At 42.0% G+C, this 26,136-nt stretch overlaps 1 protein-coding gene across 1 annotated transcript; it reads left to right on the forward strand.

The window, feature by feature from the left end:
- Window positions 1–3,430: 3,430 nt before the first annotated feature.
- On the forward strand, window positions 3,431–26,136 carry LOC309387458 (beta-galactoside alpha-2,6-sialyltransferase 1-like; the record flags this gene model as incomplete). The annotated part of the gene is made up of 5 exons (XM_081943939.1): window positions 3,431–4,043; window positions 10,319–10,416; window positions 17,920–18,021; window positions 25,073–25,247; window positions 25,865–26,136. 5 exons carry the CDS (start codon window positions 3,431–3,433, stop codon window positions 26,134–26,136), a joined length of 1,260 nt encoding a protein of 419 aa, XP_081800065.1.

The following is a 26,136-nucleotide window of genomic DNA, read 5'->3' on the forward strand; positions in this document are numbered from 1 at the left end:
ATTTCACCCTTTATTAGTACCGCTTGAGCGCTAGCCCAGTTAAGACCACACCTGGAATACTGCAAACAATTTTGGTCACCACATTACAAAAAAGATATTAAGATTTTGGAACAAGTTCAGAGAAGAGCAACTAAGGTGATCAAAGGCCTGGAGACTAAAACATGTGAAGAGTGGCTGCAGGATTTTGGTTTGGCTAGTCTAAGGAAAAGAAGAATTAGGGGTTACCATGATAGTGGCGTTCCAATGTTTGAGGGGCTGACACAAAAAAAAGGGGGTCAAATTATTCTTCAAAGCACCAGAGGGCAGGACAAGAAACAATGGTTGGAAACTGATCAAAGAGAGAAGCAGCCTGGAATTAAGAGAAACTTCCTAACAGTGAGGACAATTAACCAATGGAACAGCTTCAGAAATCATGGGCGCTTCATCAATGGAGGTTTTTAAGAAGAGACCAGACAGTTACTTGTCTGAAATGGTATAAGTTCTCCTGCTTGAGTAGGGGGTTGGACTAGAAGACCTTCAAGGTCCCTTTCAGATTCTATTCTATTCTATTCTTCTATTCCTATTATTTCTATTTTTAGTTCTATTTCTATTCTAAATATTCTGGTACATTATGACTACCAGACAATCTCACATGGTTGTTAACATTCCACACACAAACACACAAAAGCAAGTGGATTCACACAACACTGCAAGCCCCAAGTCCTGTTTTAACAATGTGGTTGTGTTCACACATCATGGTATTTCCACCTGCAGCCTTTATATATATTTATTTAACAGTAATTTATCCAAATAGACCTCTTACAATTTAATAGATGATCTGATTTCCACAACGCATTAAGAAAGTAGTGAGATTTAATTAAAGTGAAACACAAACCCACATTTTAGTTTAGTTTTGTTTTGAGTAAACTCTGTCATTAGGTATGTTTCTGATCACACCATGTCAGACAGGACCAAGGAATAAGAACAAATGTCTATGTGCTCAAACTGCTAAACCAAAGGCTGCAAATATTGGGGCCTTTCATTATATTTTTTAAAAAGCAATTAAAATGAGTGTTCAATTCTGACTCCTCTCAGAAGTGAAAAAAAGAATATCTAATTGATCAACCGCATAACTATCTACAATTATCAAAATGCCACAAAAAACACGGGAGTTTCCAATCTATAAATAGAAGTCTGAGACATAGATTGTACCTTTTGATTAATTTCTTGTTCAAAACAATGGTATTCTTTAAAAATGAAGCTTCAGTCGTGACGGGGACTCTTTTACCAGTTCCATTCTTCCGTTTGAATCTTCTGACACAACTCCTGAGGATGCACAGACCCTCCCCACTAGTGGTGAAAAAAATATTCAAGGGGAATGGGATGATCTTCTAAAAGAAGGAACAGAAAAATAGAATTCTTCACCCACAATGGCACCTGGATTCAGATGTTTGATGTTAGAAACCTCAATCTCAAATCCGTCTGCAAACGAGTGTCTAAAAATCTAGCAAGATGTGTCGTAGGCAAATAATTTTTGACACTTAAAATTGGAGACTTATTCTCCCCCTTCTTCTTTCTGACCAGCCCTGTTAGCCAAACCAATCTTTGTCTAGCATGCATTTCACTTAAACAATGGAATGGGGGAGGGGGGAATCATTTTTAGTATGGTCCCTGTGGTATTCCTGTTTCCAGCATGCTGCAATACTAGAAATGTGAAATGGGATCCGTTCTTCATGAAAAGCCTTCATTTCAAACCACACAGTTTGGACTCATTTTTTTCCCTCTCAGATATATGGTAATGTGTTCCAAACTACACTAAATATCCAAATTTGGTCATTTTAGCTAACTGGAATTAACCTGCTCATATAGGAAGCATAGCTCCAGAAAATCAATCAAGGAAGAGTAGTTGCATTCATGCTAGAGGTGAGCCATATACAGGGGTGAAATTCAGCAGGTTCTGACAGGTTCTGGAAAACCGGTAGTGGAAATTTTGAGTAGTTCGGAGAACTGGCAAATACCACCTTTGGCTGGCCCCAGAGTGGAGTGGGAATGGAGATTTTTCAATATCTTTCCTCCTGGAGTGGGGAGGGAATGGAGATTTTGCAGTAATTTTCCCTTGCCATACCCACCAAGCCGTGCCCACAGAACCAGTAGTAAAAATATGTGAATTTCACCATTGGCCATGTTGGCTCAAAGACCACTCTAGGTTTTGCACTGAATGTAGAGGTTTGTAAACCAAAAGTGAGTAGATCCTAGTGCAGTTTTTAATGCGGAAGTGAAATATGTACTGAAAGGGAATAGTAATAAGGATACAAACTTGTTGGTTTTAGTAGAAACATTTGTTTTCTTTAACACACATATATTATGCCTTGTATTTGTAATGTATAAGCTTGCATGTTGTAAGTGCCTTTTGTTCCCTGCAACTGACTTCCTGTGGCACTGTTATTAGGGTCTGTAAAATATCTGGCAAATGTCAAACATGTGATCATTGCCATTGGAACTCTCATCAATCTGCAATCTATGGGCATAGATCCTGGAATGGAGCTGTAAAGAGCTATAAAACTGACACCTTTGATATGTGCCTAAGAAAGTTTCTCATCTTTGATCTGTGCCCTTCCCAACAGGGGGCCAAATAGCCAATTGTGGGAATAAGAAAGAGATAATGCTGATAAGTCTACTGAGGAGTATTGTAAAGCCAGGATGTTATTCTATGATGTCTCTAACTGTATAAAAAGGAGCTATGCCTTCTCTGAAGGGTAGTTCTTCCCTACATATCCTATGTATGTTGGGAACAACTGACCATCATGTCTTTAAGCTCAGATCAAAGATTAAATGCTGATTGTTATTCAAGCCTCCGTTTAAGTCTCATGTTTGGCTCATTGTGACTTGGATGTGTTCTTAAACTTCTATGGGACTCAACGTATTCTCAAACCTTAGAGTACCTTAAGTATCTGTGAGGCTGATGACATCCATTTTGTATCTTATTTCTCTAAATTCTCAAACATGCACAAAAGAGGTGGAACAAATGTTTTCTTTGGCTACATCCGTTCTGGAGGCCACCAGATTGATGATGCTGTGTCACGTATGGTTTCTGGGCTGCCATTTTGGCACTTTCACTTTCTCTTCCACAGTTAGCTTGCGGGAACCATCTGATTGGCCACTGGAACAGTTGATGACAGATGAGATGAACTTGTTATCATCTGCTTTAGCAGGTCATTTTAAATCATTTTAACCACATTATGGAAACGGCCAGTGCTATGTGTTGTGGTAGTAGAACCAAGCCGATGCTAATCAAAATTGGCTGATCTTGTGTTGCCCATCTCTTCACAGGTCTGGGGATACCTTATGGTGTATACGACCACCTTGGAGGTGGGGGACAAACTGCGTTTGGCTGAGTTTTGCTGTGCTATGTTTGACTATGCTGAGCTTAGTTTGTCTACAGGCAGGACTAATGCTGCATTTGGGCTCCCGTGATCCAGGAGTGCCCACCAACTTTATAAGAACAATCTTCCAGGACATCCAAATTTCCTCAGAGAGAAACAGAACTCTGAAGCTCCCCTCAGCTGCTAGATCTGTCAACCGGAGCTTAGAAATTACAACACAGACTCTGACAGAAGATTCCTTCTTCTCCAGAATCAAGAAGTTCTGGCAACGTCTTGAGAAGGTGCTTGTTGGATTTCAACAATTCAGAAAAATTCATTCCAGCACCCCAGGACGGCCCTTACCATGGCATGTATGGCAGAAAAAGCTTTCATCTCAAGTACTGAGCCCTGGTCTTCGTCAAATCTTCCAGCACTATCAATCAAAGAACAAGTATAAGGTGCCTTCGGGTGCTGGGCAGCGCCTAGGCAATCCACACCTAACTGGGATGGACCTCATGTGCCAGCTCAAAAGCCGTGTGAATGTGTCTACTGTGTTGGGTGATGAAGGACCCTTTGCAGAACCAGTATGGAGGGCTGTGTTGCCTCAGAGCAGTTTGGCAGAAGAATTTGGTCACCTGAAGACATGTGCAGTTGTGAGCTCAGCTGGCTCCATATTGGGGTCAGGATTGGGTAATGAGATTGGTAAGTATTAAAAGAAAAATCAGATATTCCCATGGGGTGGTTGTCTACTTAATCTTCCCTATAGAGTTGATAAATATATTATTCATAAACAAATGCTATAATTCATGGTTGTATTAAAATATTATTACTTTCTTTTTAGGGAAGAGCCGAGGAACATAATTTCACGTTATATTAGATGTCCCACCTTTCCTTTCTAACTTGTTCTATCCCTAGACTAGAGAACTTGTTTCTAGGTCTTTGCTATTTGGATGATCAAAGTCATTCTCATCTCTTTGGGATTATTCTTTCAGTTAGGTTCCCCCCCTCCAGTATTTATTTATTTATTTCTCTGGATATTTATTTATATATATATACATATACATATACATATACATATACATATACATATACATATACATATACATATATACACCCTTGAAAATCTACGAATATATGTGTGTGTGTGTGTGTGTGTGTGTGTGTGTGTTGTATTTGTACTGATAAATAAATAAAGGGAGACTAGTATAGATCTATTTTATATATATATTTGTTTTCGTAGATTTTCGCGGGTGTAGGTATGCTGGTTTTGTTGTATTCGGGTCTTTTCCCATGTAAGGTTACACGGGAAAAGACCCGAATACAACAAAACCATATATGTTCATCATAATTAAAACTCTCCATCAATGTATTGAGATCTTTTAACAACCGGTTAAGGTGAATCTGTGATTGTCTTCCCATGAGCTATTGTAGCAGAATAGGTAAAGATTTTTGTAGCTTTTGCACAATATGCTAATCTTGGTTAAGATTATTGGTTTCTTTCTTTCAGTAAGGGAACCTAACGCTTAATAATGGCCTGAATATATTTCTGCATCAATAAGGTCCCTATCTGCATGTGACAAAAGTATCTGAATTTTTGCTTTCAGTGACTGGTGTGCCACTTTGGTTCAGAGGCACAAAACAGGCACAAACCACGATACTGCCACCACCATTAGTAGGAATCTGGGCAAAACTCTGAGATAGAAAATATTTCAAAATAGATGGCAAGGTCCAGAACTAGCAAAGGGTGCCCAAACCAGGATCAATGCCTTTGGAAGGGGATATGATGCTGCACATCATGCTACTCCAACTGGGACAATAGAAACAGCATATGCACTGCCAGCCTAAAGGAAGTGGAACAAATGTTTAAGAAATATACGGAATACTAGAGTTGAAAATTTTAGTTTGGCTCACTCTTTGATCAGTTTCCATTTGTTACTTTTTGTCTTGCCCTCCTGTACTTGGAAAATGGCTTGTCCCCCTCTTTGTGACAGCCTCTCAAATATTGGAAGATTGCTATCATGTCACCCCAGTCCTTCTCTTTGTTAGACATGCCCAGTTCCTGCAACCGTTCATCATATATTTTAGCCTCTAGACCCTTAATCATCTTTGCTGTTCTTCTCTGCATTCTTCTCGAGTTTCAACATATTTTTTGTATTATGGTTTCCAGAACTGGATGCAATATTCCAAGTGTGGTATTACCAAGCCATTATATAGTAGTACCAAGACACATGATCTTGATATTCCTCTGTTGGATGCAGCCAAGGACTGCGTTGGATTTTTTGGCAGCTGCAGCACATTGTTGGATCATACTTAAGTGGTGGTCTACTAGGAGATCTATCTCACAAGTATGGCTGTTGAGCCAGGTACCACCTATTCTATACCTATACATTTGTTTTTTCTTGCCTAAGTGTAAAATCTTACATTTCTCACCACTGTTTGTTAGATAGGGCCCAGTGTTCAAGTTTGTCAAGATCCTTCTGGATCTTGAGACTATCTTCAAAAGTGTTGGCTATCTCCCTAGCTTGGTGTTGTCTGCAAATTTGATGAATTCCCCTTCTATCCTGTCATCTAAATTATTTATGAAGATGTTGAAGAGTACTGGGCCTAAGACAAAACCTTGGGATACTGCATACTTCCCTCCATATAGATGTAGTTCCATTGAAGACTACACATTAAATGCAGTTTGTCAGCTAGCTATGAATCCACCTAGTAGTGATGCTGTCTATTCCCCATTTTTCTATCTTACCAATAAGTACCGTATTTTTTGGAGTATAAGACGCACCAAGATTTTAAAGAGGCAAATTTTTAAAAAAAGCTTTTGCACTCTGCAGACTTCCCCAAAAATGGTCCATTTTTCACGAAAACAGGCCTCCAGCTCCCCTGGAAGCCTCTTAAAGGCTATGCACAGCCATTTTTGCAAAGGAGGTGGGGTTTCGGGAGGCCAAAAATGTTGTATTCAGTGTATACGATACACCCAGATTTTCACTCTCTTTTTTGAAGGAAAAAGGTGTGTCTTATACTCTGAAAAAATACGGTAGGTTGTGGACTACCTGGTCAGATGCTCTACTGAAGTCTATGTGAAATACTCTACAGCATTTCACTAGTTCACTAATTTAGTCACTTTTTCAAAAAATGCAATAAGATTTCTTTGGTATGATCTGATTTTGATAAACCCACGTTGGCTTCCTGTAATAGCTTTGCTTGCTTCTTAGTGTTTGCAGATGCGCTGCTTGATTATCTTTTCCAGGATCTTCCCCAGTACTGATGTCAGGCTGATTGGTTTGTAGTTTCTTGGAACTATTTCCCTCCTCCCCACCCTTTTTTTTTTTTTTGAAGATGGGAACCACCACAGCTCTTTTCCACTCTTCTCATAGTTCCCCGGGTGCTCCAGGATTTTTGAAAAATATGCTTTGATGGCTCCGAGATCACATCTGCCAGCATTTTCAGAACTCTGTGATGTAATCCATCTGGTCCTAGTGATTTGAACTCACCTAGGGTGGACAAGTGGGAGGACCATTTTCTTGCCTGTTATACAGGCAATTGGTGTGTTAACTTGATGTGAAGGAAAAGCCATGTTTGCAAACTGATCAGGGGGGAATTAGAGCTTCCTGGGGACTTGAAAGCTGTCAAGGGCATTGGGTGGGTGGTGTGAATTCACAGCTTTGGCAATTTTCTATGAACAGGCTGTGGGTGGTGAAAGATTTGCAAGATTAGTTAATTGAAGATAGACAGCAGGCTAATCTGCAAGAAGTTCCATCAAGTCTGGAGGGGATAAAGTGAAAAAAGTGTGCTTTTTCTGCCACTTAGAAACAACAGTGAAACAGCGGGGAAAAAGTTTAAAGAAAGAAGTGTCTTGTGAATACCATGAGAGTTACAGAATTACTTTAGAAGAGGTCTGTCCTGTTAAGAGATAGTAGTCCCTGAGTGTTCCTCAGAAGAATGTTGAGGAAAGTTTTAGAAAAGAGGTTTTTTTTTCCCGATACAGAATAATATAATCCTCAACATATGAAACAACATCAAGTTGTTTGTCTGAAACGGTATAGGGTTTCCTGCCTAGGCAGGGGGGTGGACTAGAAGACCTCCAAGGTCCCTTCCAACTCTACTATTGTATACAATAATACAATAGCAGAGTTGGAAGGGACCTTGGAGGTCTTCTAGTCCAACCCCCTGCCTAGGCAGGAAACCCTATACCGTTCCAGACAAATGGCTATCCAACATCTTCTTAAAGACTTCCAGTGTTGGGGCATTCACAACTTCTGGAGGCAAGCTGTTCCACTGATTAATTGTTCTAACTGTTAGGAAGTTTCTCCTCAGTTCTAAGTTGCTTCTCTCCTTGATTAGTTTCCACCCATTGCTTCTTGTTCTGTCCTCGGGTGCCTTGGAGAATAGCTTGACTCCCTCTTCTTTGTGGCAACCCCTGAGATATTGGAACACTGCCATCATGTCATCCCTAGTCCTTCTTTCTCTTAAGCTAGACATACCAAGTTCCTGCAACCGTTCTTCATATGTTTTGTATATTTGTATTATAAGTTTATACAAACTGGCACATTGTCAATACTGTGGAGCTCCTGAACCTGTTCTGAATATTAAAATTGACTCTGGGCTAAATAAACAAATGAGAGGGATGGATGGGAGTGTTACAATCTTAAAAGCATCCTCAGCCCATGGATTGGGAAGAGTCCCAAATTCTGTGGTGTACAGAGGAGGGAAGACAGTAGCTGCAGCAAATGGTCATTCAGTCTGGTGAGACACTTAAAAACTGTAGTTTAGATGGCACTGTTGGAAGAAATGTCCTTCTGGGTTCAGCTCCAAGTGGGGAAAAAGACACTGGAGACATGGAGGTTGCTTGGAAAGATGGTTTTAATGGTGGACAGGACCAAATGGCTTGAATCCTGAACAGAAAAGGTGATCGCATGCTTCAATGTTGGGGAGAAGAAGAGAAAGAAAGGGAAGGGGCTTGCTAGGCTTTTTATAACCTGTTCAGTCCCACCTCTCTGTTTCCTGTTCCTGTGTAAGAAATGTATTCTGATTGGTTGCCAGACTCACATGGGCCCATGCAGGGGCAACTCTCTAGGCTGAGTCCAGGTTTGGCTGAATTCTCAGAGTTCTCAGATGCCATGTGGTCAGTTGAGTAAAGGCTTATATTATCATGCCTTCATTCCCATCCCCCTGCAGCTGAAGGGGAGAACTCTTTTATTATGTAAAGGGACTGGCTCAGGCTTTAATGGCTCATGGACAAAAGGTGGGAGCAGGAAGCTGCAGGGAGACCTTGACCTTTTGAAACATGTTTCTTTTCACATCCAGAGAAAAATTCTGTCTTTTCAATATTTCCTTTTTCTGGGAGAGGGCTGGGTGATAACTTTCCACAGCACATTAGCGGTTTTGAGAAATTCTGTATAACAGGATCAACAATTGTCTTTACCTATCCAGAGACTCACAACACAAGACACAAATGCAGATTTATTACTTTCCTTGTTCCTTTCCTATTCTAAAAGTTTTGTTGCCTCACACGCAGACATCCTAAGCAAACTATCCAATGCAATGTCTACCTAGCCAAACTAGGTTTGAGTTCCACCATGCGAAATATTTCAACTTATTCGATGGTCTGAAAGTATTACAGTTCCCATTCACTTGTATAACTTCCAGTAAGGCTTGGCCAGTCTCATGTCTCCTTTTACGTTTCCACTTGAGTACCATTGCTTCTTCCCAGTTCATTTGAAAAGATCTCATTATGGAAACCACTCCATGTTTAAGAGCCGCCTCATCGATTTAGAAATCGTAATGCTTATATTTTTTTATATGACACAGACATTAAAATATTGGAAATATTTGTTCCGTTCCATCCTCAAGAAGCTATCCCTGGACAATTCATTCTGCCCCTATGGCTTGCTTTGAGTGAGTCTCAGATACTCCACCTTCCATATAGGTATTCATGCAGCATTATATATTATTAACCGTATAGCTATAACTCAGAATATATATTAACATAGTTCAACACTGGTAACAACATAAGTGACAATTGTGCCCACATTCTGTTTTACTGTATATCTTGGCTTGATAGACTAACAACCAGATTGTTAGCCAAATCTGAATTATAAATGGAATAATGAGCATAGTGAGTTTATAAAGAGCATATTAAAATGAATTCTAATGCACCCACCCCCCGCATGCATAACACCAATGCATACACACGGGACAGCCAATTTAGTCTATTGCTTAACTTGCTTGATTAAGATTGAGAGAACCCTGGTTCTAATTCTGATCCTGGTACAAAAACCATCTGGGTGACCATGGCCAAGTATTCTCCTTCAGCCCTAGGAAGAAGGCAATGATAAGTCTCAGAGCCTGCAAAGATTTTAAAGCAGCCCTGGTTAGCAGGGACTTTAAATAAAGGAGAATGTCAGGCTGTTTTCTCAACCACCCCTTGCTCTGAGGAAGGGAATTTTATTGTAAAATAAACCAGGAAGGGATGGCCTGGGGCCGTGATGGCGAACCTATGGCATGCGTGCCGGAAGTGGCACACGGAAACATGTCACCTGGCACGTACGGTGTTGCCCGTTCCTCTTCTGGGTTTCTAGCGCCCATGCAATGATCAGCTGGCCTTTGTGTGTGGCAGCAGTGCCGGAAACTGGAAGAGCTGGTCTTCCGTTTTCCCACATGAGCATGCACGCCAGCCAGATGAACGGCACATTTGAATGCATGGCAGTAACCAGAAGACTTCCTGGACAGCGCGCATGGACCTGCTGGAAAGCGGAAGTTCATTTTTCGGTGCGTGAATGCCCCCTGGAGAGCTCCTCTTCCTGGTTGGGGCCAAGACGAGCATGCACGAAGTGCTCCCTTTTTGACACCTGGTGCCACCCCCCACCCCCCGTGCGCTCCCTTTTCAGCACTTGGTGACGAAAAGGTTTGCCATCACTGACCTAGAGACAGGATCTTCCTGTGTTTACCCTTATTTGCTCATTTTCTCATTTTCTCAGATTCCCATAATGCTGTCCTTCGTTTCAATGGAGCCCCAACTGCTGGCTATGAACATGATGTGGGCACAAAAACAACACTCCGCCTTGTGAATTCCCAGGTGGGTAGTAAACTTGGGAGGGACAGACTGAGCTGTGGACAAAAGAAAAAAACCCTGCTCATAGTTAAAAGCTAAATGGGGAAAAGGTAGTGAAAATCCAATGGTTGAATTTCATTTGTTTGCCATGAAACAGACAGTAGCCTCAATTCTTTACATTGTTAAATCAGAGGTATCCTTAGATAGTCAAAAAAGTGATTGAAGTTCTAGCCATTTTTATATGCACCATATTTTATATCTTACATTTTTAGTTCAATATATTTGGCTAATCGTCCTCAAATATATCAATATATAGGAATGATATAAATAAAATCAGGTTCAGATAATTACAGACCTATTATAGACAATTACAGACAATTACAGAGCCAGTTGTTATGACAGAAGTAGGCAAATTGCGCTGTACACCTTTAATTATAATTATGTGCATAGCTTTGTCCTGAGAGAAAAAGTGAGGTGCCTAGGCTAGAAGGTTAGAAGATCTCATAATGTCTTCTACTCCAGAAGACTCAGCGGTCTCCAGTATGCGGAGTGGAGAATTCTGGAAATTGAAGTCTATGTGAAGTCTATGCTTCTTAAAAGATGCCAAGTTTGAGTTACACTGTTCTAGTCTATCTTACCTGCCCAGGGAAGGAGTCCTTATGCTATCCCAGACAAATAAGCTATTCAACCTTTGCTTGAAAACCTCCTGTGATGGTACATGTACAGCTATAGGCAGCCTATCTGTGATCACGGTCAGGAAATTCCTCCTTGTCTTAAATGTGGATTTCCCACAGTGAAGTTTCTATCCTAAATCTCTCACAGAGAGTGATGGAAGAATAAATGACTCGTGCCACTCCATCATCATCTGGATCCTTCAGTGAGACATCATTACTGAAGCAGAAACCCCTTCACCCAAAGGCCAACTGAGCTGGCTCATTTAACAGATGTCATGATTTCAAGGACAAGTTTGGGGCTTTGTCCAGCCTTTCTCTAACATAGGCCCAGATTCAGTTGCCTGTGCTGGATTTTTCCTTCTGGCATTGAGACCTGTCAATCTGTAGTGATTCCCAGTCATCTAGGTTACTATGGTTATCACAAAGCTGCTTTTTTCAGGAAGCAACTGGACTTTCTTGTTTGTTTGTTTTTTGTAATAATTTTTTTATTGTTTTTGTCTTTTTATCACATGTTACAATCTTTATATCAACAGTTTGTACAATGTGACATCGTCGTATCTATGTATGTTTTCCTCTCTTTACCATATATTACAATCCTTATGTCATCTTATCTATACATTTTTATGATATTTAACATATTTACCTACTTTTATATACAGTTCTATGTTTATTTATGTATATTGTTTTCAGCTTAATTGTTTTTCTTATTATCCAACCATTCATACCACTTATTCCAAATTTCGTAGTATTCCGATTCTTCTTTGTCCTTTAATTTTTGAGTTAGTTTGTCCATCTCTGCGCACTCCAAGGTTTTTTTTATCACTAATTCGTCTGGCAGTGTATTATTTTGCTTCCAGCATTGGGCAAAGGCAATTCTAGCTATAGTTAATATATGTGTTAGTAGATATTTAATTTTTTTTGTGTAGTTCCCTTTAATTATTCCTAGTAAAAAGGTTTTTTTTCTTTTGAAGACGCTTCTCATCCGAGAAGCTTCTTCAGCTCTGACATAGGATGGTGGGGAATGGAAGGATTTATCTTGCTTGCAGACACCTGGTCATTTGCATCCTTTTAGAGGGTCGTTGAAGCCCTTGGAGGCTTTTCTGTGTCCTCAGGGTCACCTGAGTGGTGCTTCAGGTTCCTGTAGCCTGCGATTTTCCCTCTGGAAATCCATTCCTACTCCCACGCCATTCAAAGAGTGTTCCTCTCAAATTGTATAGCTAAAAGTCTGTAGAAATTGCAAACTACAGGAACCAGGAGCACCGCTGAGGACATAGATAAACCTCCAAGTGCTTCAACAACCCTCTAAAAGAATGCAAATGACCAGCTGTCTGCAAGCAATATAAATCCTTCCATTCCCCACCATCCTGTCAGAGCTGAAGAAGCTTCTTGGAGAAGTGAAATGTCTTCAAAAGAAAAAAACAAGACAGTCCAGTTGCCTCCTGAAAAAAAGCACCTTTGGGATTGAGACCTATCGTTCACTTGCCTGCATTTGTTTTTTAGCTGATATAAGGAGAGCCCTGCGAGGCTTGTGTTTTGGGATCTGGTTGCTAGGTTACTGGGATTACTGTGGGGTTATAAAACCTCCTGAAACCTGGCAGAGATTTTCTATAAAGATTGCATTACCTGGAGTTAACCTACATGAACTGATACTTCAAACCCACCTCTTCTAATTTTCCCTTATGCATTCTTAACAGAAACCTTGATCTGGCTTTTGGAAAAGAATTAGAATATCATCCTAATAAACACTCTTTAATTAAGTAATAGATGCTAAAATTTCCATATCCAAGGATATCCATGTGGTCAGAAAAGTCAGGATAGCAGCTGTGACTACATGATCAAAACCTGGGTGGGTTGCTACAAGTTTGCCCAGGTTCAGGAGAACCCGTAGCTAACGTTACGGCCGGTCGGAGAACCTCCAAATCCCACCCCTGGCTGGTCCTGCCCATCCCTCCCTTCCCCTCCCTTCCCCTCCCTTCCCCTCCCTTCCCCTCCCTTCCCCTCCCTTCCCAGGAGTCTCCACGCAGCCCATTTTGGATGTGAGGTAAGTGCAGGGCCTGTGCGGAGGCTTGAGGAGAGGGAAAAACGGAGCCTCCTGGAAGGCCTCCGGAGCCCGGGAGAGGCAGTTTCACCCTCCCAGAGGCTCAAAGAAAGCCTCCAGAGCCTGGGGAAAGCAAAAATGCCCCTTTTATGTTCTTGCGTTCAGTAATAACGAGGAGGTGACTGGTTCAGTAACTGCTATTTATTAACAACTTCACAAGTAGATAACAGAACAGAACACAACTTGCCCGCCTGACAGCTATTTATACTAAGAGCTGTCAGGCGGGGAACCAATGAGAACGGTGCAATTCTCCCGCCGGCCGGATGGTGCGCCTTGTCCAATCAGGGACTCTCTCATGTCCATAGGCAGCCTCCGGTTGTATCTCTTAGGACATAACAGCCCCCCCTCCCACACCGTGGTGCAGGAGGCCAACTAGGCCACACCCACCATGGCCATGCCCACCCAGCAACTGGCAGAGAATCCGTTGCTGAAATTTTTGAAGCCCACCCGATTGAAACCTTGTCCATTTTTACATGCATTACACACATACATGTGTTAAAGAGGCTCAGGGGTTTGATCATGCAACCATTGCCACCGTTGTGTCCAAACCTCTTATAATTTAAGATATTTGTGAACGGTTATTGGTGATGTTTATGTCTCACATATCAAGAGTGGACGTCTGAAACTCAACATTCCTTTTGTATTTAGAGATGGTGATAAGTTACTAAAATGGTTTCTTACTTGTCGGGAAGAAGGAAGAAATTACTTCTTTCTTTTTCTTGTCTTTTTCTTTTGTCTTTCACATACTTTTAAATTTTTTTGCATATTTCATATTGACTTTTATTTTTTCCATTGATAATTCTTTTTTTTTTGTTCAAATTTTTATTGGTTTTAAAACATTTTTCAAGGAAAAGGGGTTATAGGGTTATAAAACATTTTGACAGCTACATCGTGCGGGGGGGGGGGGAGAAGCCCCCCAGGTCTTGCAACTTTTCCCAACAATGATAAAAAAATATCAACATTTACCTAAGTATTTGCAGTTTTAAATTTAACACAAAATCATCAGTATGTTTCAATCATTTGTTTTGTATCACTTCTATAAAAGTACATTGTAGCAACAATTGCAATAGTGTTCCAAATCACTTTTGTGATCTGAGTCTTCTAGCTGTTGCATCCTCTCTCCCATCCACCGGCTGAGCCTCAGCCCCTCCCTCCTTTGTTTCTTGTGTAACATCCCCCATTTCACCTAAAAGAGCACTGTGTTTTTTAGCGAAAGCCTCTGCTTCCACTGGTGTGTGAATTCTAATTCTGCTGCCCTCCCAAAAAATCAGCATGCCTTCTGGAAATAGCCATCTAAACCAGACCCCATTATGATATAATTTTTTTGCTAAGAAGGAATATTTCCTTCTATTATCTCTTACTTTCTTTGGGATCTGTTTAAGAATGGCTATTTCTTTATCTTTATATTTTAGTGGTCCTCCCCTTTGAGCTCCTAGAACCTCATCTCTTGTAGTTTTTCTAAGAAATTTGATATTAACTTCCCTTGGAACGTGTGTTCTTGCATAGGCTGAGTTAACCCTATAGATCAAATCAATGTCCCACCAAAGCTGTTGTTTATCTCTATTAATATATTCTGCTAGTATTGTGGTCATAATCTCCTTAAGATCTTCATTCTCAACTTCTGGCAAATTTTGGAACCTAAGAAAAAAAGACATCCTTTCAAATTCCATTTTTAACATCTGATTCCCAAATTCTGCATTCCCCCTCTGGATTGTCTTCATCTCATCTCTAATCCCAACCACCCCCTCCTCCAGCACACCAATCCTCTGTTCATTCTGTGTGGTTTGCTGGTTCGTCTCTCTGAGCTGTTCATTTAAATCCTGCAATTGTTTTTTGATTTCGTCCTGTCCCTTTAAGATGTTTTGAAGCATCTGTTGAGTAGACAGGTCTTTTGCACTCCCTTCAGAGGCTTTAGGTTGTAGAAAAGATCCCATTTGTGACTGGTGTGCAGGGCTGGACGTGGAAGATGTTGGGGCCGACGAGGCCTTACCAGGTGGCAATTTCTTTGGACCCATCATGAGTCTCAGAGATAATTGTTACAAAGAGATGGTGTCTGTGGGAGAGCACAGTCGGCAGGGATCACCAAACAAGCAGGTCCAAAGGAGAACAAGTCCTCTAGCAGAAAAATTAAGGCAGATAGGTGGGTCAAAATATTCCAAATCCAATCCATTGATAATTCTTAATACAATTTTTTGGGGGGAAAAATGAAACTCAACTCCGTAATGGATTTATTACAGTATTAGTTCCAATTTAATGGCAAAGATAACTGCAAAGCGTTCATAAGAATACCTTTAACTTCTGTCATAATGGAGATAGTTTACATTTTAGTGGTAATGTTTGCTGCTGATGCTAGTACAAGTGGTTGTCGACTTACAGCAGTTCATTTAATGACCGTTCAAAGTTACAATGGCCTGAAAGTAGTGACTTACAACCATTTTTCACAGTTACGACCTTTACTCCATGATCATGTGATCACAACTCAAGATGCTTGGCAACTGGTTCATATTTATGACCGCTGAGGTGTCCCAAGGTCAGGTGATCACTTTTTGCAATCTTCTGCCAAGCAAAGTCAATGGGGAAGCCAGATTCATTTAGCAACCATGTTAATAACTTATCAGCTGCAGTGATTTCACTTAACAACTATGGCAACAAAAATCATAAAATGGGGCAAAACTCCCTTAACAAATGTCTCACTTAACAACAGTGGATTCCGTTGTAAATCGAGGACTACCTGTACTGTATCTTGACATTCTTCACTTAGCTGCCAGTCAGAGAAAGATCTTTGATCACTATTGACTCTTAAAAAAGTAGCAATGTATTTTGCAATAGAAGCTGAATTGTTGGGAGTTAGTGCTGAGATGTTTTTCTCTATTCTGGCTTTGGCCTTTTGCTGAATATGCCTGGAATCTAACCCTCAGTTCAAAGTCAAATATCAAGGCCAGAATATGATCAGAGTAGCAGCCTTCAGGAATATGTATTAATTGTTAAGCTGCCTTTAAGGAGTTCCAGAGAACATGAATGACACTCTGGGTAATTCGGACCTGGTCAGATCACTGCCAGCAAATCTGCAAAGTGCAGCTTGAAGATGTCTGCATTTAGCCTTCTCAGCCAAAGGCATGAGGGCGAATTGTGCAGCAGCACAAATATAAAAGGGTAGAGAGAGAAAAAAAATGCATGCCACAACAGAAGTTGATTCTGACATTTGGGGCTCCCCCTCTATGCAAATATATAAGGTGCTTCTGGGCAAGTCTTGTAAAATGTAGGATATTCCTCTGACTGGGTTTTTTCTAAAAGAAGGGGAAGTACTCTTATTCTGATGAATTGGCCAACAGGGTTGGATTCACTATTAATTGAAGAGGCGTGAGGCAGCTGAGGTAAAAGAACAGCTATTTATTCGGTAGGACAGCAACAACAACTATGTACAGAGATTCAGCACCTCGCCCTGCTTGACAGCTATTTATACTAGAGCTGCCACGCAGGGCGACCAATAGGAATGCTTAGACAGCCCGCGCTCAGCCAGCCGCGCCTTAGCCAATCAGTCACGGCTGAGCTGTTGCCGGCTGTCAGTCGTAAGTCGAGGACTTGCGGCCGGTCGTAAGTCGAGGACCTTAGGACCGGTCGCAAGTCGAGGACTTAGCAACTAGGTTGTTTCCAGAGGTGGTATTCAGCAGGTTCTGACCAGGTCTGGCAGGGGTAGGTTCCGGTAGGTCCGTGATGGCAAATCTATGCCACACGTGCCAGAGGTGGCATACAGAGCCCTCTCTGGGGGCATGCACACCATTGCCAACTGCTCTGCTGGTTTCCGGCGTGCACATAGCTGCCGGCCAGCTGGTCTTTGCGGGCACTGGAGCATCAGAAAACAGCCTGAAAAACGGCCAAACCCAACCCAAAAATAGACTGTTTTCCGGGCTGGTTTTCAAAGTATCCGAAAATGCCCCCCAAACAGCCTGTTTTTCAGCCAGCTGCAATTCTGGTTTCCAGCACGTACATGTGCGCTGGCCAGATGGTCTTCGTGGGCACCAGAGCACCAGGAAACGGCCTGCAAACAGTGCCCAAAATGGCCAAAAAACAAGCATGGGCATGCTGGCCAGTTGCTCTGGCGCGCAATGCACATACAGGCACGCAGTTTCCAGTATGGGCACTCAGTGCCAGAAAAGGTTTGCCATCATTGTGGTAGGCACTACTGCCAGTTCACTCATGGGTGCGCATGTGTGTGTTGCGCGCTTGGGCAGTGCAATAAACATTGTTCTGCGCAGATGTGAAAACAAGATGGCGGCACCTATGGTGCCATCCAGAGAACCGGGTTGGGGATATGGTAGGCTTGAGTCACTGCCAGTTCCAGTGACCCAGGCCACCAAACCACTACCGGTTCAGCCGAACCGGTCTGAACTGGTAGGAACCCACAACTGAGTTCCGGAGAACCAATAGTGGAAATTTTGGGTAGTATGGAGAACTGGTAAATACCACCTCTGACTGGCCCCGCCCCCATCTATTCTCTGCCTCCTGAGTCCCAGCTGATTGGGAGGAAATGGGGATTTCCCTGGAGTGGGGAAAGAATGGAGATTTTAAAGTATCCTTCCACTGCCACGCCCGCCAAGCCACGCCCACCAAGCCACGCCATGCCCAGCAAACCACACCTACAGAACTAATAGTAAAAAAAATTGAATCTCACCACTGGTTGCTTCCCTTGCAGCTGCATGGTTGGCTTGAATTTGTGGGTAAAAAAAATGTTCTCATCCACATTTTTCTTCACAGCTGATGGCTTCTCCAAATCACCATTTTCTAGATGGACAACTCTATGCCGAGGGAACTCTGATCGCTTGGGATCCAGCCCCTTACCCTGGGGACCTAGAAGAGGTGAGATTCCCTAGTTGGGATCCCATTATAAGCTAGCCTAGGCTGAAATGGGGCTGAGGTAACCTGTCGTTCTCATATGTTATCATAGCATCTTGCGTGAGCCAGTTTCAAAGCAGTAAAGTTACAATATCTCACTGTGAATAAATTTTGCTGTAAGATTAGAGATGTATTAGGAACTTTACATTGCAGGAACTGGGTATGTTTAGCTTAAGAGAAAGAAGGACTAGGGGAGACATGATAGCATTATTCCAATATCTCAGAGGTTGCCACAAAGAAGAGGGAGTCAAACTATTCTCCAAAGCACCTGAGGGTAGAACAAGAAGCAATGGGTGGAAACTAATCAAGGAGAGAAGCAACTTAGAACTGAGGAGAAATTTCCTGACAGTGAGAACAATTAATCAGTGGAACAGCTTGCCTCCAGAAGTTGTGAATGCCCCAACACTGGAAGTCTTTAAGAAGATGTTGGATAGCTATTTGTCTGAAACGGTATAGGGTTTCCTGCCTAGGCAGGGGGTTGGACTAGAAGACCTCCAAGGTCCCTTCCAACTCTACTATTGTATTGTATTGTATTGTATTATTATTTAATATTTCAGTATTTTTGTAAGGAGACATGGTATTGGTTAAAAGCCCGAATGATTTTGCAGAAAACATAGTTACGCTATATCAGCAGTCTCCAATCTTTCCAGCTTGGCAGACCAGCAGAGCTGGCAGGAGAGGGGATGGTTTTGTGTATGCAGGTGCCACTTTCACAAATGCAGCTTTGTGTGCATGTACTCACCCACCACTTCCACGACCCAGTTTCAAATGGGTCACGGCCCAGTACCGGGCCATGGACCTTGGGTTGTGGACCCCTACACTATACGATGCAACCAGAAGCATGGATCTGGAAATTAAAGTATCAAAGACCAAAATAGTTGTATTTTATATAAATGTCTCTCCCATATATTCACCCAGACAAATACATTTACACAAGAAATACAAGTCTTGGCCTAAATGTATGTCAATTAAAACTCTGGCCAAGTTGGCTTTCATGCCAATCCAACAGAAAGATAATAGTACTTATATCTAGGTTCATTTTCAATCATCATACAATTCATTCATTCTATTTATAGGTTGCTTAACTCAGTGATTCTAGATAGCTTACAATTAAAAAGTAAAAAAGCTGCAAAAGACTGCTTTTAGCCATGTTTCCCCAAACATAAGACCCGGTCTTATATTAATTTTTGCTCCAAAAGACGCATTAGGACTTATTTTTCGGTTAGGTGGTTTTTCAGCGAAATATGGTACGAAATATGTCAGTCTTGCTGGTGATCTTAACTGGGGTTTATTGGGGGGGGGGGGTAGGGCTTATATTACGAGCACTGGGGAACTGCCAGAGGACTGGAAAAGACCTGATGTGGTTCCCATCTTCAAAAAAGGAGAAAAAATAGATCCAGAAAACTACAGGCTTATCAGCCTGATCTCAATACCAGGAAAGATTCTGGAAAAGTTAATCAAGCAACGAATTAGCGAACACCTAGAAGTAAACAAAGTAATAGCCAAAAGCCAACATGGGTTTGTCAAAAACAGATCATGCCAGACTAATCTTATTGCATTCTTTGACAAAGTGACAAAATTAGTGGACCAGAGGAATGCAGTTGATATAGTTTACTTGGACTTTAGTAAGGCATTTGATAAGGTAGACCATAACCTACTACTAGATAAAGTAGAAGAATGTGGGTTGGACAGCATCGCCACCAGATGGATTCGTAACTGGCTGACCAACTGCACTCAACGTGTAGTCCTCAATGCAACTGCATCTACATGGAGGGAAGTATGCAGTGGAGTACGCCAAGGCTCTGTTTTAGGCCCAGTACTCTTCAACATCTTCATCAATGATTTGGATGAGGGAATAAATGGGGAACTCATCAAATCTGCAGATGACACTAAGCTGACAGGAATAGCCAATACTCCAGAAGATAGGCTTAAGATAGAGAAGGATCTTGACAAACTTGAACATTGGGCACTATCTAATAAAATGAAATTCAATGGTGAAAAGAGTAAGGTTCTACATTTAGGCAAGAAAAATGAAATGCACAGGTACAGTATAGGTCTGTGATGGCGAACCTATGGGACGCGTGCCACAGATGGCACACGGAGCCATTTGTCAGGGCACGCGAGATGCTGCCCTGCCAGCTGGCCAGCGTGCATGTGCGCTCTGGTCAGCTGAGTTCACCCCTTTTTAAAGCCATTTTTCGCCCTCCCCAGGCTCCAGAGCCTTTATAGGAGCCTGGGGAGGGCGGAAAGAGCCCCCAGAGGCTCTCCGGAGGCTTCATGAGCTTCCCTGAAGCCTCTGCAGTGCAAAAAACCGGAAGTTCGGGAATGGACTTCCTGTTTCCTAGGAGAGTCATTTTGACTGCTCCGGAGGCTTCAGGGAAGCATTCTGAAGGTCCCTCAAGCCTTCGGAGCGCTCAAAATGATCCTCTGAGCAAACCAGAAATCACTTCCAGTTTGCTCAGAGGTTCGTTTTGACTGCTCCGGAGGCTTCAGGGAAGCGTCCTGAAGGGCCCTGAAGCCTCCGGAGAGCTTCCGGGGGGCGGGGGAGGCTGTTTTAAAGCCTCTGGAGTCTGGGGAGGGCAAAGAAAGCATGCAAAAAATAGGGGAGAGCGCCTGGGGGGGTATCGCACATTGCATTATGGGTGCAGCACGCCCGCACACTACCCCCCTGCACTCCCCCCACTTATGGCACGCGAGCCAAAAAAGGTTTGCCATCGCTGGTATAGGTGGTACCTTGCTCAGTAGTAGTAACTGTGAAAGGGATCTTGGAGTCCTAGTGGACAACCATTTAAATATGAGCCAGCAGTGTGCAGCAGCTGACAAAAAAGCCAACACAGTTCTAGGTTGCATAAATAGAGGGATAGAATCAAGATCACGTGAAGTGTTAATACCACTTCATAATGCCTTGGTAAGGCCACACTTGGAATACTGCATTTAGTTTTGGTCGCCACGATGTAGAAAAAATGTGGAGACGCTAGAAAGAGTGCAGAGAAGAGCAACAAAGATGATTAGGGGACTGGAGGCTAAAACATATGAAGAACGGTTGCAGGAACTGGGTATGTTTAGCTTAAGAGAAAGAAGGACTAGGGGAGACATGATAGCAGTGTTCCAATATCTCAGGGGTTGCCACAAAGAAGAGGGAGTCAAACTATTCTCCAAGGCACCTGAGGGTAGAACAAGAAGCAATGGGTGGAAACTAATCAAGGAGAGAAGCAACCTTAGAACTAAGGAGAAATCTCCTGACAGTTAGAACAATTAACCAGTGGAACCAGTTAATCCATAAAAACATTAAACAACCAACATTCTTTTGCATTTTGCTCAGTGTTGGACATTTGCATGCATTATGTTTCATTTTCAGGCATCTTATTACATCCAGCATTCAGAAACCAGCCTTTAGCTCTGGTTTCACAAAAAGACAAAACCAAAGTTACTTGGTTGAGTTGGGCAGCTACAGAAATTGATTGAATAAATAAACAAATAAGTAAACACGATCTAATTCAAGTACCAGTATTAATTTAAGATATGCTTTCTCTAACTTAACAGGTGCATATGTTTTATGAATGTGAATGCTTCCTTCCCCCCCCCCCAAGTATAATTAGTGAACTGAGTTAGAAAATGGAGTTACAGGTGCCAACTTGGAATATTTTCTTGAAACTGATAGAAAGGATGAACTGTGGGGTCCTTGGTGCTCTCTGACAAATGTTTCTGCAAAAAGTCACCCAAAAAAGCTGCAAATGGCATCTTCTGTGTTCTGTTTTGTCTGAATTCTTCTGCACTAAACGACAGAGCAACAAAGATTATTAAAGACCAAAACATAGGAAAAACAGTTGCAGAAATTGGGTATGGATAGCAGTGTTCCAATATTTGAGGGGCTGCCACAAAAAAGAGGGGTTCCTATTCTCCAAAGCCTTCAGGGGGTCCTGAAGACAAGAAGCAATACATGGAATTTAATCAAGAAGATAAGCAACCTAGAACGAAGGAGAAATTTCCTAACAGTGAACACAAATTAAAAAGAGATAATGTATGATAAACTATAATGGATAAATGGATCCTTTTTGTTGGAGTTGGGCATCCAAATTCCAGTCCACATTCAGGCATAAAAGTTCATTAGATGATTTTGGTCTGAGTTGAATAAATGGCCTGAACAACCACTTGTATTATATAGATTGTCACTGTAGGGGGTGGGGACCAGAGGAAAGAGTGCTATGTATACTGCTTTGAGATTCTAAATCAAAAATGGGATATAAATCTAATGAATGAATGAATGTGCTTGGCCACTTTTAGAAACACTGTGGTCTAATTCAGCTGCAGCAACTATCTCTCTCTCTCTCTCTCTCTCCCTCTCTCTCTCTCTCTCTCTCTCTCTCCCTCTCTCTCAACTTTCTCCCTTCCCCTCCCTCTCTTTCTAGCCCTCCCATGTTAATAAACCATATCTAAAGTCTAAAATTTCTTCCCCAGAGCAGCTGAGTCATAGTTGCAGGATGTACCAATGATAATTTTCTCTTTCAGAGACATAAAGCTATTTCAATGACATAGTAGGCTAAAAAAATTCCCTTAACAAGCACTTGTACTGGCTTTTAACCCCTACAAATCAAAACTGCCTTTTTTGATTTTCTGGAAACCACATTTATAACCATTAACAAACCTGAAATATAAATCCCAGTTTCTGGAAACTTAAATTATTGCAGTAAGTGAGTCAAATGACCCAGACAGCAATAAAGGTTGATTGAGGAATCATACAAGATGGAGGATAAAATAGTGGCATGTGTCATTTATTATTATTATTATTATTTTAACTCAGCGTGTTATACAGACATACTTCAATTGAAGATCTCAAAAATATCAAACTATCAAAATGGTATCCCAAAAGCTAAATTAAAGAGGTGTGTCAACTCTTTCTAAAAGTAAACCAAAAGTGGTTCAATCAGAATGAAAACGGGTGCTCCTGCAGAGAAAGCCTTTCCCATTCGCTTGTGCTTTGGAGATATTTTCAAAAGTCCTCTACAAATTCACTCTCTCCACTTTCAGGAAAGAACTAGAAAACTTCCATTGTTGAAAAATAAAATAGAATAGAATAGAATTCTTTATTGGCCAAGTGTGATTGGACACCCAAGGAATTTGTCTTTGGTGCATATGCTCTCAGTGTGCATAAGGAGAATAAAATACATTCATCAAGAATAAAAAGATACAACACTTAGTGATAGTCAAGGTTACTAATAAGCTATCAATTCGTACTAGGAAACAAATAAAACAATATAAATTGAAAGATACAAGTAACATGGTTATAGTCATAAGAGGGAAGAGTTAGATACTAGGAAGGGAAAGAAGAAGAATAGTAATGCAGTCTTGGTAAATTATTTGACAGTGTTGTGGGAATTAGTTGTTAAGGAGAGTGAAGGCATGCTAAATTTTGTAGGAGGATTGTTTTGGGGAAATTATGATGTTTTGTGAACTCAGGCCGTTTGGTTGTTCTATATACTTCAGCCCCAGGTAAGGACTTACAACCGTTACAACCTTTAAGGGTTTTTCACACTTTTGACCATTGCAGCATCCCCACGATTGCATGATCAAAATTTGAGTGCTTGGCAACTGACATGAATTTATGACGGTTGCAGTATCCTGGGAGCATGCCTTTTGCAACCTTCTGACAAGCAAAGTCAATGGGGAAGCCAGATTCACTTAACAGCCATGTGGCTGTTAACAACTGCAGTGATTCACTTAACAACGGTCATAAAAGGGGTCAAAATTCACTTTAACAGTTGTCTTGCTTACTAGTCACGTATTACCACGCGTGTTGGAAAAGTATGAGAAAGGGAATCTACGTATATTTAATATTGCATGTTTTGACAGCAGCAAGAATTGTATTTGCACAGCACTGGAAAAATGAAGATGCACCTATAGAATGTAAGATGTAATTAAAACAATACTGTGCAGAAATGGATAGATTGACATTAAACATAAAAGGAAAAGAAGATGCAGAACATTTTCAAACATGGGACTTGTTTTATCTATGGTTGGATAATAGAGGTAAAAATTAGGAACTGGAAAAGTACTATTCTGTAAGCAAATTTATCCAGACAATACGCTGTTCACAAAACACTTACGTATGTAAAGAGAAAATGTATAAATAGTGTTAAAAAACAGAACAATTGTCTTGCTTAGCAATGGAAATGTTGAGCTTAACTGTGGTGATAGGTTGAGGACCACCTGTACATAAATCCACTATGAAATTCAGTTAATTTAGCAACTAGGTCAGTGTTGGCGAACATTTTCAGCACTGGATACCAAAACGGGAGTGTGTGCACACGCACGCTTGTGCCAGAAACCAGAAGAGCAGTCATCCGGTACACAGGTGTGTGCCAGGCAGCTGCTCTTCAGATTTCCAGCATTGTGCATGCACACCAGATACCTGGTCTTCCAGTTTCTGGTCCACATGTGCGCACAAAGACTAGTTGATCAGTGCGCATGCACACACCAGAAATTGGAAGAGCAGCCACCCGGTACGCATGTGCATGCCAGGAAGATCATCTTCCAGTTTCTGTTGCATGCATGTGCACCAGCCACCTGGTCTTTCTGTTTCTGGTGTGCATGCATGCATGAAGAAAATGGCTTATGAGGGTTTTTCACACTTATGACCATTGCAGTGCATGCCAGAAACTGGAAGATCATCTTCCGGGCATGCACATGTGCACCGGGCGGCTGCACTTCTGGTTTCCAGTGCTCCTGCACGCATGGAAACCAGCTGGCTGGTGCACTGGAACCCGGAAGAGCAATGGGCGATGGCTCGCGTACCCAGAGAGATGGCTCTTTGTGCAACTTCCGGCATATGTGCCATACATTCGCCATCACAGAACTAGGTTAAGAACGTGGTGCAATTGCATCCATTACATGGTTACGAGCTGCTGAACCTCTCTACTTAATTTGGGGAAACCTGGAGATGAAATCTAACTTTGGCCTGTGGGGTTGGTTAGGCAGTGATGTGCTATCCTGAGAGATGTGTCTTTTCCATTCCCAGTGGTACAAGTCTCCTGATTATCCCCTCTTTGAACCCTTCCGTACCTTGCGGGCCAAAAGACCTTGGCAGCAGTTCCATCTATTGCATCCACGGCTACAGTGGGAGCTCTGGGAGCTGGTGCAGGAAGGGGCAGATGAGCAGGTTCAGCGCAACCCTCCGTCTTCAGGCATGCTGGGTAAGTAAGAAAGGAAATTCTGCAACCTACCCTATTCTCTGCAGCCCCAAATGCTACATCCTTTGTATTTGCTTGCAACTGCTTTCTATACTTAATAATCGCTTTCTTTATACGTGTGGCCCAGAGGTGGCATTCAGCAGGTTCTGACCAGTTCTGGAGAACCGGTAGCGGAAATTTTGAGTAGTTCAGAGAACCGGTAAATACCACCTCTGATTGCTCCCCTCCCCCAATCTATTTTCTGCCTCCCGACTCCCAGCTGTTTGGGAGAGAATGGGAATTTTGCAGTAACCTTCCCCTGGAGTGGGGAGGGAATGGAGATTTTACAGTATCCTTTCCCTGCCACGCCCACCAAGTCACACCTATCACCAAGCCACGCCTACCACCAAGCCATGCCTACCAAGCCACATCCACATTTTTTTACCGCAGTAATGATGGGTCACTGCTCTACAGCCAATGAAAGCGTCATTCTGTACACGCTCGCAGGATTTCTCATCGATATTTCATTCCAGACTGCCATAACTCTATTTAATCTAGGCAATGAACTTCCCAGCCCTGGAGTTCCTTGTATACTAGTCACTTTATTTCCTTATCTCTCCCATTCTCTGCTCAATCTTTAGGAATAGTGCTAATGATGTCCTTATGCGAACTTGTCCATGTGTATGAATTCCTACCATCTCAACGGCAATCCCATCTGTGCCACTATTACCAGCATTTCTCTGATGCTGCCTGCACCCTGGGGGCTTACCATCCATTGCTCTTTGAAAAGAACCTGGTGAGGCGTATGAACCGTGGCACACTGGCGGACTTGGCACAAAAGGGCCGTGTGACGTTGCCAGGCTTCCGAGTCCTGAATTGCCCCCACAAGGCAAAAAATCTGAACAGGGTCTGA

Source organism: Natrix helvetica (genome assembly GCF_964273705.1).
Source record: "Natrix helvetica genome assembly, chromosome: 2".
NCBI classification, from domain to species: Eukaryota; Metazoa; Chordata; class Lepidosauria; order Squamata; family Natricidae; genus Natrix; species Natrix helvetica.